Source organism: Olea europaea, chromosome 18 (assembly GCF_002742605.1).
Source record: "Olea europaea var. sylvestris chromosome 18, O_europaea_v1, whole genome shotgun sequence".
Lineage (NCBI taxonomy): Eukaryota > Viridiplantae > Streptophyta > Magnoliopsida > Lamiales > Oleaceae > Olea > Olea europaea.
In genome coordinates, this window is record NC_036254.1 from 6,755,001 (window position 1) to 6,771,235 (window position 16,235).

The 16,235-nt window shown below is 36.4% G+C and overlaps 1 protein-coding gene across 1 annotated transcript; it reads left to right on the top strand.

The window, feature by feature from the left end:
• Positions 1-785: 785 nt before the first annotated feature.
• LOC111367317 (alanine aminotransferase 2-like) lies at positions 786-13,009 on the top strand. Its single transcript, XM_022988129.1, has 15 exons — positions 786-1,081; positions 1,829-1,879; positions 1,970-2,020; positions 3,027-3,092; positions 3,168-3,229; positions 5,421-5,499; positions 5,597-5,701; positions 5,802-5,912; positions 6,109-6,246; positions 10,411-10,485; positions 10,779-10,899; positions 10,989-11,143; positions 11,632-11,706; positions 12,013-12,216; positions 12,720-13,009. Exons 1-15 carry the CDS (start codon positions 890-892, stop codon positions 12,834-12,836), a joined length of 1,602 nt encoding a protein of 533 aa, XP_022843897.1. The 5' UTR covers positions 786-889; the 3' UTR covers positions 12,837-13,009.
• Positions 13,010-16,235: the final 3,226 nt, after the last annotated feature.

Below are 16,235 nucleotides of genomic sequence, written 5' to 3' on the forward strand. Positions count from 1 at the left end.
AAATTAAATTGGATGACCATGACGACATTAGATATAAAGTTGGAAGGTAATAAAAATAAAATCAAATTGAGTAGATGTAGCAACTCTAAATACAAAATTGAGTGGTTTGCAATCCAGTGTAGGTGGCGATAAATGATAGGTTAAATAAAAGGCGAAATTAAATGAGTTATTTAATTCTACTTATTAATTAGTGTCATCTAAATTAGGGTTGTAATTCTAATATAGCTAAATAACAATATTTTTTTTAGGCTCCGTTTGATTATCATTTCTCTCTCTTTTTCAACCACACATTCTTTATTGAAATAATATTATACATAAATAAAATTTTTTTTATCCACATACTCTCAATCAATTTACTATTATAAAATTTATTTTTCCATAAAAATGATGGTCAAACACCTTCTAATAAGATTTTGAAACTGCAGCTTCAATTTTCCCTAAATAAAATTAAATAAAATAGGCCCCTCGGGGCATAGCTCAACTGGTGGATCAATCAACATTATCTTGCTTCCAGCGACAGTGTGGAGAGTTCGATTCCTGGTGGGAATCTGCGGGCAAATATTTGGTATGGAGCAATCACTGTGGAGGAGGGTTTATTGTGCGCAAAAGTGTACGGGCAATGAGGGGAACCTGTGATTCAGTTGAAGCATAACCCACGATTTACCCCCTCCAAGGTTCTAGGGGCAAGGATTTTGGGGGTCCAGGATAAGCTGGGATAACTGGATATCAAAAAAATATGTATATAAATAAATAAATAAATAAAATAGAAAACGTGGCCATTTTCAGGCAATCTAGTGTAGCAGTCAGGACGCATTGAGAGGCATCAACTCCAACTGCGTCAAGGGTAGATTTAGAAATTGGGTCACCGGCGTAAGAGATCAAATTTACAATGCGGAGATTCGTAGCCCACAGTGCTAGAAGAAGAAATAATTTCACGACTTGCGTGTTGCGATATTGCACCCTTCCTCTTCGTTTATGGAGCAGCACCAGCACCTCTAAACCTTGTTATATTTCTGGTTCTGTGGCTTCTGGCGGTTCAGCGTCTGCTCCACCACTCACACTGGATACCATCAATCCTAAGGTAAATTACCCCCTTATGGTTTGTGCGTTTTTCTTCTAATATTGATTTTTGGTTTTTCTTTAATTACTGGGTTTTCACTGTTTCTTAAATTTTGGTGTTTGTTTTGCCATAATATTTTCTGAATTTTATTAGCATTACTTTTTTTTCTTTGCTATGGTGCTCTTAGTGAGGTTTTAATGTGTTACCTCTTTTATTTTGATTAGTATTGCTGTAGCAGGTTTTGATCATGCGCTCAAGCTTTTGCATTGTTTTGCTGATTTTATTTATTTGTTGCTTCCATTTCTGAATCTTCGTTATGCATCTAATATTTGGTTTTGTGCTTGATATGGTTATATATTTTCCTTTTCTATGATTTTTGAGGTTCTGGTGGGCTATCTGTTAGCCGGGGGATCAGTTTTTTCTTCTGAATACCGTTTTCCTTTCCTGTTGTTCTTGATCATTTCTACATTTTGTGTTTTTTCCCTTCTTTTGATTGTAATAGAAATCCTCAAAGAAAGACATATTGTTGTTTTAGCTCATGAATTGATCTTATAATTCCATGATAATTTGATGGACCTAGAAATGAATTCAATTTTATTTTATTTTATTTCCCTCTATAATACAAGTTAGGCACAATAATTTTTTTACACAATTTGTAAAAAAAAATTCAATTCTATCTCATTTAACTTGGCATATGCAATTCTTTGAAGTTTGATAAATCTTCCAGAATGGTTGAAGGAGCAATCTTATTAAGTCTTACTTTTTCAGGTTTTGAAATGCGAGTATGCTGTCCTTGGAGAAACTTTTATCCTTGCTCAGGTTTGATGATGCATTCGCTGTGGATTATGCGTATTCCATCTTAGAATTCATTTCTTGTACACTTTTTTGTAAGATTTTATCTGTTCACAGAGATTACAGCAAGAGTTGAAGGAGAACCCAGGCTCTCATCCTTTTAATGAGGTAACCTGTTTCATTACTTAGAGTTTAACATTCTTCTTCAAGCAATAAATACATGCTTTTGACCTTAATATATGTGACTATGTTTTATGTTTAACATTTACAGTTAATAAAGAAGATGAATTTTATATATGAGTCTTACTCTCAAGTATGAAAAAGAGACTTCTGCAATGTACTTGTAAACTCTAATTACAGGTTAATCTTACATAATGCATTCTTTCAGTTCTTTTGAGCTCTTGGAGAATGTTTGCCATCTCTTATTAGCTCAAGAAAGTAGGAATCGTAAGTGCTTACAAACTCTTGTAGAGTATTTGGCAATGCTGATAAAGCTCAAGCTGTGAGTGCTTATTAGAGTTTGTGAGTACCAACTAATCTTCAAGGATCTTGATGCTTAAGAAGCTTCGTAAGCACTTTGTGGTGTAAGTCACCTTTTTTAGGCCATGCACTCTGAATTACACTTTGGCCGATACTTAGTGAGGTTTTTTCTTCCCCGCCCCTTTCCTAAGTAGTTTTTCACAATTCAAAGGATGGATAAAAAAGGGAAAGACAGAAAGTTTCCTCTCCAGGTAAGGTTATAATTTATCCCACATCAACAAAGAGCATGTTTTAACTATTACAGGAGGAAGAAGAATGGGAGTAAAATGCTGAACAACAAAAGATACTTCTATTGCAAAATAGAGCAATAAATGAATTTTCTTTTTCAGCAAGTGTTTATATTGTAGGGTTGTATGAGGGGTCTTACTCCTTTTTGGCCTTAAGTTAACGTGCTTGTCGCCCGCCCCTGATGCACTTCTAAGAAGATTTTGAATTAGAAAAAATGAAAAAAAAATTTGGATTTTGCTACTCTAGGGGATGACCGACCATACACATTGGAGGGTCGGCATTTTTGAATTCACACGGCACCCACGCACAAAATGTGAGGGTCGGTCACTCCTCTGTCAAGCAATTCGACCACTTCAGCTTTATCCAATAATTTTTCTTGCATTCTTGCTCACTTTGTTTTTGGCAGTTACTATACTGTAATATTGGAAATCCACACTCCCTGGGTCAGCAGCCAATCACTTTCTTTAGAGAGGTATGCTTAATAATCTTTATTCTTAATCCTAGGGAATGCTAAAATCATTTCCTAACGTTTTTTGTCCTTATTTAGGTCCTTGCATTATGTGACCATCCTGCCTTGTTGGACAGAGCTGAAACACGTGGTTATTTTAGGTATTAATGACAAACTTTTGATTGAATGAATTTTTTCATAAAGATTCCTTGCGTTACATAGGACAAATTTTTGACCGAATGATTTTTCCATAAAGATTCCTTGCATTATGTAGGAATCAATACGGCAAGTGTAATAATCTAAATACAATTATATATAGAATTCCATTAAATGGGCAATATTTGGTATGTGGTAATCTTAGACAATTTTTGTCAATCTCTGTCGATCTCATTGACATTCACCATCAAATTGATGCTGGATGATCAAGAAGCATCTATTTGTCAATTATGCCATTGCATTGCTGCTGCTGTTCACACTGGTTATACGGTTCTTTGGCCCAATCAAAAATCTCAGCCCATCGACCATATTCAGTCGTTTAATCCCAAGCCCATTATTCCTTCAAACAGCAATAAGCCCAACAATAATTATTTAGCCCAATTAACAGCCCACTTAACAAACCACAATCTCAAAGGCCCAACTAAAAAAATCAGCCCACTTAATAAAGAAATCACAACCCCCCCAAAGCAATCCACTCTCGTAGCCCATTCAGAACTTGACGAAACCAATTTCACGAGACAACCCAAATGCAATAGCAGAAGAACCCAGTAATGCTCCTCCCCGAAACCAGAAAATCAACGACGGCGAACGGAACTATGAACTCGCCGGCAATAAAAAACGCCGACAGCACCAATAATCGTTGAAGAAGCTTGTCGAGAAATTATATCGCCTCGGAAGATACTTGATGTCGATTATCCGCGTTGACAAACTTTGACCAGGGCTTCTTGCTGTGTCTCCAACTAGAGCTTCAAGTTGAGAATCAAATTCTAACTGATATGTGCAAATATGCAATCAATTCATCTGTCCCAAGCACCCTAGCAATCTTCACAAGTTGGTTCTGGTTGTCATGCCCATAAAAGAAACATTCCCCGCGAAAAATCTTTCAAGAGCAATCAAAACCAAATTTCCCAAGTATCAACGGCAAAAATGGGATAGAAAATCTGTTGAAGCAGCAGTTAAAACTGCTGGATTTTGGTTCTAATTCATTTGAAATTTGGTTGGGTAGCGAATATTTGAGGTAGATTTGCAGATTTCAGGAGAAAAAGCAATTTTTGAAGAACTCAGGGTATAGGAAAAAAAAAATCGGCGCACTCAATGTACAGAGAGTCATAAGTTGACAAAATTTTTGTCAACCGTGACTACCACAAGAAAACACACTACAACAGTGTTGTAGTGTGTTTCTTGTGGTAGTCGACGGTTGATAGTCATAGACCCAAAAAAATAAAAAAAAAAAAAAAAAAAAAAGGTAAGGTGAGTGACAATGCTAGTCCAATTTGAGTGGTTCATCTTCAGTATATTTTTGTTAACAAAGTTCAGCTAGTAATTATTACTACAGTCCATAAGGTTTTACTAGACCTCAAAATCCCAAATTCCAAATTAGAAGTTTCAATAAATCTGGAGATTATAAGCATTGGTCACCTTGCATATTGTGATCCTTAACTGAGAGAGAGTTAAAAAAAAAAAAAGGTTGAACTCCAACCTTAAGGGTCCCTCACCGCCCCTGCCCTGGAGTATCGTGAGGGAGGTAAATCGCAGGTTATGCCTCCAAGGGTACAGGGTGGAAGGCTGCTTGTACATTTGCACTTACTAAAGAGCCAAATCCATATTTCAGGATTCGAATCCTTGACGCAACAGCCTCAAACAAAGCTGGATTTCTCCACCCTCCCCTTTTACTACTTGGAGATGTACCCGAATAAGCTGGATTGCTGACACATATGGACGTTCAAGAAGATGAACTAGGGTTAAATTGCTTGTGTTCGAAAGTGTTTGCTGACTAGTGTATTTGTCTATATCAAATTTAGTTTGTAGGATAGCCCTTTGTACACAAATGAATATCTAAATTGTTATTTCACATTGTTAAGTGTCAAATTATTTCCACACCTAGGGAAGTTTGATTTAATAAAATGTAGGGTTCCCATCAACATCACTTTTCAGTGTTAGGTTCAATGTAATGTTATCTTTTAGGATTTTCCTGCTCTAGTTTACATTCTAAGATGGACTGTCGAGGATAAAGAGCTGACCATCCTCCTTAACAGCATGGCTAACTTTTAAGTTCTTTGATGAGTCAAAAATTGGTTTGCTATCTGGTTAGTGACAAATCCATATTACTGCGTGCTTTTCTGATGGATTTTGTAGTGCTGATGCTGTAGAGCGAGCACTTCAGATCCTCAATCAAATTCCTGAAAGAGCAACTGGTGCATATAGTCATACTCAGGTAACAATGCCTTCTTTTGAAATCTTTGTAGCAGTAATTACTCAGGACTCTCTGTATAGATATATCATTTGGTTTTTCTTTTGTTATATGAGATCAGGGTATCAAAGGTTTACGTGATACGATTGCTTCTGGCATAGAAGCTCGTGATGGATATCCAGCTGATCCAAATGATATTTTCTTGATAGATGGTGCAAGCCCAGCTGTAAACATGATACCTTTCTAGTTCTTTACACAAGATATTCAAGAGAAAAAATGGGAAAGTATTTCTGGATTCTGAATAACATTTTTCCATCCTTTTTCAGGTTCATATTATTATACAATTATTGTTAAGGTCAGAGGAGGATGGTATTCTCTGTCCCATACCTCAGTACCCTCTTTATTCGGGTTCAATTGCCCTGCACGGAGGCTCCCTTGTATGTATGATGTATTACAGAACTATTTGTCTGTCAAAAATATTTTGCTTTGGTATTCTTCCAACATGCTTCTAACTTTTCGCTATGTTAAAAGCGTAACTAGAGCAGAATCCTCATCAATGACGTTCATGGTCTGGGTCATGTTTTTGTTGTTTTTCACAATAGGAAGGTTCTGACATAGGACTCTCTTGTGCAGGTTCCTTATTATCTTGATGAAGAAACAGAATGGGGATTGGAGATATCTGAGCTCAAGAATCAGTTGGAAACTGCAAAGTCCAAGGGTATTACTGTCAGGGCTTTGGTTGTAATAAATCCTGGCAATCCCACAGGGCAGGTGAGCAACTATTAGATAATCACAAGGCCGATTGAGGAGTTTTGATGCAAGACGAATTAAAAAAATAGAAAGAAGAAGCAAGAAAAAGGGGAGAAACAGGAGAAGAAGCAGAAATTCATGGGGGAGAGAGAGACGGAGAGGAAGGAGAAGCCATAGGCAACAAACCACCAAAATATTCTTCAATTCATCAAAAATAATGAAATTACATCGCAATTAGGTTTAAATAGTAAAGATTAAAACCCTAAGTAGAATGGACTTGGGCCAACACAAGTCCAATTACATAAATAAAATCTAAAACATAAATAAAGTTCAACTAAAAATAAATAAAAAATAGATGTCCTCATCAACTCTCCCGGGGTGGAAGAAAAACTCGACCCTGTCGAGTTAATAGAGATAGTATAGGCTGCAGTCAATCTGATACTCCAAATGCGTCAATTCAAGCCACGGGGGACGATCTTTCTGACGAACTAAGTAACGAAATTCCATGATTGATAGTACTGAAAATTGTAGCTTATTCCCAAGAATATGATCTGACCAAGGGAGGCGATCTTTCCTTCTAACCAAGTACTGATACTGGACTCCAAATAATCAATACTCATGCACCTCATATTCAAGATTTTCATATGATTGAATATAATGAGGAGTATAAGAAGCATGTCGATCTACCCAACAAACAAGGAAGTACTGAATCTTGCCATCATTGGTCAATACAACACGTTCATCTAAAATAACATCAATTTTATCTTTGTGTGCTGTGATAGATGGTATTGAAGTAGAAATATCAACACAGTCAATTTGGGGGTCCATAAAGCTAAGTATGAATAGATCATCAAAGGAAGTAACACGGTGTTTGTAAGTAATGAAGTCCTCAATATTTAAAGTAGAGTGGTAGCCTAACTGTGATGAAAGGGCAATGATATGTGCATTTGAACCAACATGCTTTAACATTTTTAAAGGATCAGCACTACAAGCTTGCAATATAACATAATCCCTAATATTAAATTCAAAATATCGTTTATGCAAATCAACTTGAAGTTTATATAATGCATCACTTGCGTCATGTTGTTTATTGATCTCAATATGTAAGTCATGAAGATGACGTACAAATGCCTCAGCTGACATAGGCATACTAGTATGTGGAGACATTGGAATAAGGTCTAAAGGTTTCCTAGACTTATAACCATGAATAACTTCGATGGAACTCGTACCTATAAACCGATGCACAAAATTGTTATATGCAATTTGAATTGTTGGGAGGATCAAATCCCAATTCTCAAGATTTTCCTTGAAAATGACATGATTACACAAATCATCCGTACCTTTGGGTTGACAAAGAGTATGACACACAACATTTAACTGAGGGGTATCGGGAACAAGCGGTACAACCCTTAGATTCATAGGAAAAGTCCTGATACTACATAAGGAAGTGTCCTCAATATCATTCAAGTCATCACATTCTTCAAATTTAGGTTCATAAATTTGATCTTTTAACGACTCTTCTATTACATCCTTTTGTTCTTCTATGACTAAGGCTCGGTTAGGACATTTGGAAGAGATGTGGCCAAAGTCCTTACAGCTAATGCATAGCAGGTGAGAAGAAGTCCTTGGAATTTCAAAAATTTTACCCCTATTTTCCAAGATTTGAGGAACATTAGACGGGGGAGGTCCTAGAAGAGACTTAATGGGAGGAAATGGAGCCAATGAAACAGACGAATGGTTGTCAATACGCCTTCTATAAGGAGAATGGAGCCTTGGACTATCACGAACTTTATACTTATTTTTCCAAATAGGAGGAACACTAGACGGGGAAGGCTCTATGACAGACTTATGTTGAGGTGACGCTAATGACATGGGAGAATGATGGTGGTCGCGCTTTTCATATGAAGTACTAATAAGTAATTCGTAGTCTCGAGCTGAAGAGTAAGCGTGATCAAGAGTAGTGACGCCTCGAAAGAAAAGCTCACGCCTAAATTCATCTCTTAGACCTTGTATAAACCTACTCAAAGTCAAGGCCTCATCCTCAACGACATGACATTTCATTCGAAATTTCTCAAATTGAGCAATGTACTTAGTTACTAGTCGATTCCCTTGTGTAAGGGTGTTCCATTGGGTAAAAATTTCATGATCTAAGCAATTATCGAAAGTAGGAGTATCTAAGTCAATGTCTCTAAAGAAACGCTCCTTACGACGAGGAAGAGAATGAGTACCATGATGACTATGGCCTTGTTCTCGCTCACAAACCTGATCTCTATTCCTACGATCGAGTCGAAAATATTTTTGATCACTTTGTCCACGATAATATTGTTTATTATGAGACGCTTCAGAATTAGTGTTAGTCAAACGAGAGGTTCGCTTAAAATTGCTCAACTTAGCAGCTAGGTTCTTTCTCTCCTCACGAGTAGCAGTTATATCTAATTGGACAGTCGATAGGCTAGTGGCAAGTTGCGCTAATTGTCTAGTAAGTGCATCAAATTGGGATGGATCCATGGTCAATGTATTGGAAACAGAGACAACAAGACGACCGCTACACAACTCCATGCAATGTAATACCAGCTAAATGACGTGCAATGATAGATCAATGAACAATAAATGCAAGCAGTGAAAAATAACAAATTAAGCATTTTTTTTCAGGGATAAGTAAATTCAAATATGGCAAGCTAATACTGCTGATCTATGTAAAATAATAAAGCACAAATCAAATACTAGTCAAATCCTAATCATGAAATATAAGTGGGGTAAAATAGAGTTTTGACGAAATCAACGGATTCAGTCACTTGACTTTAGGTATATTGTTAGAATAACATCACAAAAATTTAATCAATGCAATTTTAAATGAAGCAGTATTATAAACAAATGATAAATAGAAATCAAGCACTCCCTGTTGTTTAGTTGTAGCGGTGGTGCCCATGGAAGCTTAAACCCGATGGAACCCAAAGAATAAGAACTGTGTCCAATTATGATTTCCCAGTTGGCACATCTCCAGTAGAAATTTATAATGGAATACTCCTAAGCAGTCGAGTCATTGAATGGAACACTAATACTCAAGAGTTTTAACAAGCTACCCCAATACAAATAATAGGCCAAATCCAATTCAACAAATGTCCTTGGCACTCTGAACTCAGAAGAAATCCATCGACGTGAAAACTAAAGTAAAAACTGAACTCCAGGTGGTGGATGACAACTGGCGTGGCAGTGGGTTGCTGGCGATTGGCGGTGAGGGAGGTCGTGGAACGTATGGTGACTGTAGGTTAATCTGGACGAGTGGCTAAGAAGAAATGGGTTGTGGGTTTGAATTTGATTAAATGAGAGTGAATTTTAACTGGGATTGGGAGTAATTTGGGCCACTAGTTTATGGCCCAAATGTCTTGATAAGAGGAATGGGCTTGCGGGTGATAATTATATGTGGATATATAGATTGTTATAGGGTTAGGTTATCGTAAAGTGGGCTGATCTTGTATGTAGGATGAATGTAAGTAGGGTTTGATTGTTTAGGATGAAATTTATGAAACAACACACTTAGCAGCAGCAAACTCTTAAATCTCTAAAACTGAATTTTTTTTTTTTTGGTGAAACTGCTCTCTTTTTTTTTTTCCCCTAATCAATTAGAAAGAAAATTGAACAAGAAAAATGTTGCCTCACAACAATTTTTTTTTTTGTGCTGTTCCACAAGCTTTTGGGAAGAGGATAGAAAGAAAGTTTTGGATTGTTGATGAAAAATTACCCAAGTTTTGGCTCTGATACCAAATTTGATGCAGGACGAATTAAAAAAATAGAAAGAAGAAGCAAGAAAGAGGGGAGAACCGGAGAGAATGGGGGGAAAAACCGGAGAAGAAGTAGAAATTCATGGGGGAGAGGGAGATGAAGGAGAAGCCATAGGCAACAAACCACCAAAATATTCTTCAATTCATTAAAACTAATGAAATTACATCGCAATTAGGTTTAAATAGTAAAGACTAAAACCCTAAGTAGAATGGACTTGGGCCAACACAAGCCCAATTACATAAATAAAATCTAAAACATAAATAAAGTCCAACTAAAAATAAATAAGAAGTAGATGTCCTCATCAAGTTTCCTTTATGGAAAATAGCCTCGTCGAAATCTGATTCTCTTGTGCACCTGTGACCTAGTTTATTCTTTTGAATGTTTTGCCACATATTGCAACAGGTTCTGGCTGAGAGCAACCAAAGAGAAATTGTGGATTTCTGCAAAAATGAAGGGCTTGTTCTTATAGCAGATGAGGTGACTATATTCTTTCAGAGCATACTCAATGTTATAATGACCAAGATTTTAGTTTTTTTTATTTATTTCTTTTTTAATATTATCAAGTGCTTATCCCATCCTTCCTACCAAACGTGCAATTAGAATCTGAGTTCTATTCTTTGAGCCATTTCTAGTTACTTTTAGAAAATTTTCTGGTGCCTCGAGCTATTTTGGCTTTGAAACTAACTGAGACAATAGTGTCTCTGTATGATCTCTGTGTCATAAACCTTGTATAGATGATGGTCTTTGACTGTGTTGATTGGCCTGCACAGGTGTACCAGGAAAATGTTTATGTGCCTGACAAGAAGTTCCATTCATTTAAGAAAGTCTCCCAGAGCATGAAGTATGGAATGGAAGACATACCCTTAGTATCTCTCCAGTCTATATCTAAAGGTACAGTAATCAAATTTTCACATAGACGGGAATTACCATTAAGGAATAAGTTCATGGTTGATGAGCTTCTGCTAATTCATTGGCACTAGGGTACTATGGAGAGTGCGGAAGGAGAGGGGGTTACATGGAAGTTACTGGTTTTTGTTCTGAGATAAGGGAGCAAATATACAAAGTGGCATCTCTGGACACTTGCTCTAACATATCTGGTCAGATCCTTGCAAGTCTTGTCATGAACCCTCCCAAGGTTTGTTATTATTTTCCTAGGGTATTAATACCTCTGCACCAATGATTTGTATCTATATGGAATATAGACACATTTGGATCATTTTAGCATAAATGGTAATAATAATGATTATAAAGTAATTTAGCCATCGGCCTCATGCTGGTTGGACAATAGATGAAATGAAACTTGATGGATAAAGTTAAATTTGGAGGAAAGTTTCAGCAAAGAGAGTCTCGGATCAATTAAGTTGAAAACTGTGAGGTGCCATTTTCACCTAATGTAAGCTGAGGAACCTCCAACCCAGCTGCTCAGCCATTAATCAGAATGCTATTAGGGACATAATGAAATAGCATCATTTCAATTAGTTGCAGCAGTTTGCACATTGAGTTCCTTGTATTACATCACCATAACATGTAGCCGTTACCTTTCAAGACTTGATATTTCCAAACTACTGCATCTGCTTGCCTACCAATATTGCAATAAATAATTTTCTTATCTGTTGTGTGCAGGTGGGTGATGATTCCTATGAATCTTTTTCTTCAGAGAAAGAGGCAATCCTTTCATCCCTAGCGAGGAGAGCGAAGGTCAGATTTCGACATACTTTCTTTTAATAATGTTGAAGTAAATGCTAACTTGGTCATTTGTTAAGTAAAGAGAAAAAGTGGAAAACTGATTTTTGGTAGGCTGTCATCCTTGAATGCAGATATCAATCCTATCCGGTTGTATTGAGTAAAGAAGTATGTAATAAAGTAAACAAAATTTTGACAATTGGCCATCAGTTCGAGTTCATTGAGCTTGATATGACTTTTTCATTCTCCTGGCATGCCACTTCTATTTTCTACTTTTTGACTTTCAGATTTTATTTTATTTTTCCATTTCTTGATCTTCAGACACTGGAAGATGCATTGAATAGTTTAGAAGGAGTGACATGTAACAGAGCGGAAGGAGCAATGTATTTGTTTCCTCGTATTGAGCTACCAAAGAAAGCCATTGAAGCTGCAAAAGCTGTGAATACTGCCCCAGATGCATTTTATGCTCGTTGTCTGCTTAATGCCACTGGAATAGTTGTTATTCCTGGTTGCGGCTTTGGACAGGTATTCACTACTGATGAATATGCCAATGACGTGCGCGTCTCTCTAATATATCTTCATAGTAGAATGTTCATTTGTAGTCAGTTTTTGGACAAATTATCCATGGATAATTTGGTCAAGAACATGAAAGATGGAGCTCAACGAAAACCTTGGAAACCATAGAGACCTATTGGAGTTCTGTAAGACCAAATTTAACAACTTTTCTTTCTTTTCTCTTTTATTTTTTGTGCGCGCGTGTGGGAGCATAGTAGGGGGCTTGATCAATAGAGGGTAGCCTCCAGGGTGTGAACTCTCTCTTATAACTTGGAACCTTCTGTTTCATTAAGCACAGGACTAACCCTTTGACATTGCTGTGCCACAATTCCTATATTTCTAAATTTGTTTAATTACAGTTATATTCATGTTAATCAACGGATGAGGCTCACATGAACTTACTAGTCATTCTTCTCATTTTTCAATGCCTGTTGTGGCTCATACTTCTTGTTTGTTGTGTGTTTTTGTGGCAGGTCCCTGGACAATGGCATTTTAGGTGCACAATATTACCTCAAGAGGATAAAATACCAATCGTCGTTTCTAGGCTGACTGAATTCCACAAAGCATTCATGGATGAATTTCGTAATTAAGGAACTAATGCCAACACGCGCATGGAAATTATGAATTATTTGTTAGTTTTAAGATTTTATTATGGTAATTTTAGATTGGTAGTTTTTCAATTAGCATCAGAGTATGGTTTTTATTCTTGCATAAGATTTCGTTCTATCTCATTGTACAAATTAAAACCACCCAGGTCTTCGTAAAGATGGATTCAATGAAATGAAAATTGAGCCCTTGTTTGGATTCTATTAGAATCAGATTTTGGGGGAAGGAGTCTTTTGGAACTGTGATATTTTGAAGAATGTGATTAAAAATAAGGAAAAATTTTGCATTTGTTTTAAAAAAAAAAAAAATTTTTCTTTTGTTTTTTAAAAGAGGGGGGGGGGGGGGGGGGGGGGGATGAAGAAAGAAACAGCCTTAGAAAAACTTTATAAGTACTATATAAAATTTTACAAGACGGAGAAAATAATTTATCCTTAAGTTCGTTGTAAGAAACATCGATTCATTTATAACAAGTCCATAATAGTTTCCTCATTGAAGCAAATAAACCCTCATAATAGCACGTAATCACTTAAGCATAGGAGGATCGGGAAAATGAAATTGCAGTGAAAATCAACAGAACAGCAAATTGATGGCCTTTCCTCATAGGCGGCCGATAACCTCTTCAATCTCAGAAGGCAAGTACAGATGGTAAGTTGGTGCGACCTTGGCAATATCAACATTGTTGGGCATGACCTGAAATCAGAAAACAGATGGACAGAAAGTACAATATGGAAAGCATGAAACCTGTAATCATGGTTCACCATAAGCAGCATACATTTTCTTCCATCACTAGATCCAGGATGGAAAGTGCAATGGTTTCTGCCTCTTTCAGGGTAAGATCCTGCAAGCAAGCCAAGAAATGGAGTTCAAATTCAAGTTCACAAGGATTAAGTCGTGAATGCTTAGGTGTGGATAGCCAAAAATCATAATCGTTAACAGCCTATGCAAATAGCTCCGAACACTTATGAACATTCAACAATGGCTGGTCGCTTTTGGTTTAGACTTTTTTAGTTTCTTCAATCATTTTTTACTTTTTAGCTTAGTTGCACGGACACTTTGACAATGGTGGAGTGTCCATGTCCGTGTCCTTTAAGTGTCCGACGAGTCGAACTCTGACATTTTTCGAACACACTACCATGATCATTTTTCTTTATTTATCAGGAGTATTATATATTTTTTAACTCGAAATCTCATATTTAAAAGTTTTAACAAGAAAAATCCATAACAAGTATAAAACTAAATTTATACCATATAAATGAAGAATTCTAAAGAATTTAATCAATATATCAACAATGTGTCACGTCAATACATTTTAGAAAAATCAAGTGTTGAATACATGTTTGTGTCAGTTCATCATAGTTTTTTAGTAAGGTGATTAATTAGGTCATAAAAAATTGTTTAATTTATCAAGTGGTACCTGCAAAGTTCTGAAATAATTGGGCGTTTTCAATTAATATTCATGAACACTACATAGAATGTCGTAGCACAGCTATGGTGCCTCCTACCAAGAATAGAGTTACATTTACTTGTCTGCGTTAAAAAGTAAATTACCTTGTTGTACTGCTCCTGCAAAGAACTGTCAGCACCTTCAGATCCTGATCCAGTGGCTTTTGCAAGGCAGCGTTGCCAGAAACTACCAGAAATATCGGTATGGTACCTGTGCATTGAAACTCCCTTTCAGTGTCAATCCTCTAAATAAATAAGAATTAAACTACTTTGCCCGAAAATGGATGATCAAATGGTTGACATCCTCTCACATGCATATGGGTCCCGCGTGGATAAAAAAGTCCAAAATAAAATGTGAGCCCCGCTAATGTGATGTTCGGTCACCCCTTCTCTCAACCATTTTCGGTCACTATAGCATGATTGAATAAATAATCTAGGCAAAAACATATTGAAGAAAAATATCCTGGTAGAAAATGCTAGTAAATATTATATTATCTGAGAGAATGGCGTCCACCATTACTTCCAAGGAAGAAAATATAAGTATCCGTAACATCATATTTAGAAGAGGATAGAAGATCCATGATTGAACTGCAGTTCAATCAACTAAGCAAACAGTCATGACCGAACACATAACTTGATTGTGAATGGTACAGATCAAATATGTCCCAAACGTGTCTGCTTGCTTAGAACATCAGTTTTGACCAACAACATCCAATGGGTGAAAAATGCAGAGTCGAATAAATGTATCTTTGGAGTCTTCTACTTAGTTTTTTAACTCTGTTCAGAAAATTTTATGAAAGAGTTGAATAAAGGCCATCTTGCTTTTAGTAGGGACATTCCAAGCAATATAATCCTTTAAGAGAATAGAAGTAATGCCTAGGAGGTTAAAACCAATTTAAACAGAAGAAATACTTACAAGCTTGGTCCTTTCTCATCATAACCAGCAATGAGAAGAGATACACCAAAAGGTCTAAACTGCATAAAAGAAACCAAAAATTAAAAATTTGTAGAAATAATATGCTCAACATCTCACACCTTCAAGAGGACAAAAGGGATGAGAAGCGTGAACATTGACAGAAAAAAACCATGTCTCATAAGCACTTCTTAATCTGTCATGTGGGCACCTTGCATCATAACTTCATTCCAAGAAGGCATAAAACAATAAAATATAAACATACAACGTCCCTATTGGGTATTAGAAGATACAATCTCTCAATGATGACAGGCAGCCTAAGGCATTAAACAAGGGCATAAAATGAAGTAGGAGACCATTGAATAGCAGCAATCATACAAATAGCATAAAACTAAGGTCTAGCATTCACAAGGTAATGTGGAGGCTCACTCCAAGCATGTAACATTGATAAGTGTGTTTTTGCACACTTATTTAATTTACAAACATGACTTAATAATGAGCAAAATGATTGAATTTTGACTTAATCTCGTTATATTTGTAAATTGTAGGGAACACCGATGAACATGGTGAAATTCAGAAGAAAAGAGCCGAAAAAAGACTAAAATGGAGCAAAATGATAGTATAGGGACCAAAAGTGTAAATATCCAGAAGTTGACTCGATGAACAAATCGAGAAATCAATTAAACTAATTGCCAAATTCACGATTCCGTGGGGTGATGAAATGAAAAGAATGAAAAGAAGATGCTAAGAAGTGAAGGATGCAAGTTGGAGGACCAAAATACAATTTCTCCCTAGTAGATAATACTATGCGACCGCATAGTATTATCTTCTATGCGGTCGCATAGTACCATACCGAAACAAAATAAGGGTGGAAAATTCCTTCTATGCGACCGCATAGGATTACTCGATGCGGTCGCATAGAACAAAAGGTTGAAGAAAATTTTGGTTTCCTTTTTCTTCCGAAACTCTTATGGAAACAAAATTTTAGGGTTTTATAAATACAAAAACTCGACCAGAACGAAGGGGA

Coding starts and splice junctions, on each gene's coding strand:
- LOC111367317 (XM_022988129.1), top strand. CDS start 890: ATGCGGAGATTCGTAGCCCACAGTGCTAGAAGAAGAAATAATTTCACG. Junction 3,093..3,167: donor CAATCACTTTCTTTAGAGAG/GTATGCTTAATA, acceptor GTCCTTATTTAG/GTCCTTGCATTATGTGACCA. Junction 11,707..12,012: donor CCCTAGCGAGGAGAGCGAAG/GTCAGATTTCGA, acceptor CTTGATCTTCAG/ACACTGGAAGATGCATTGAA.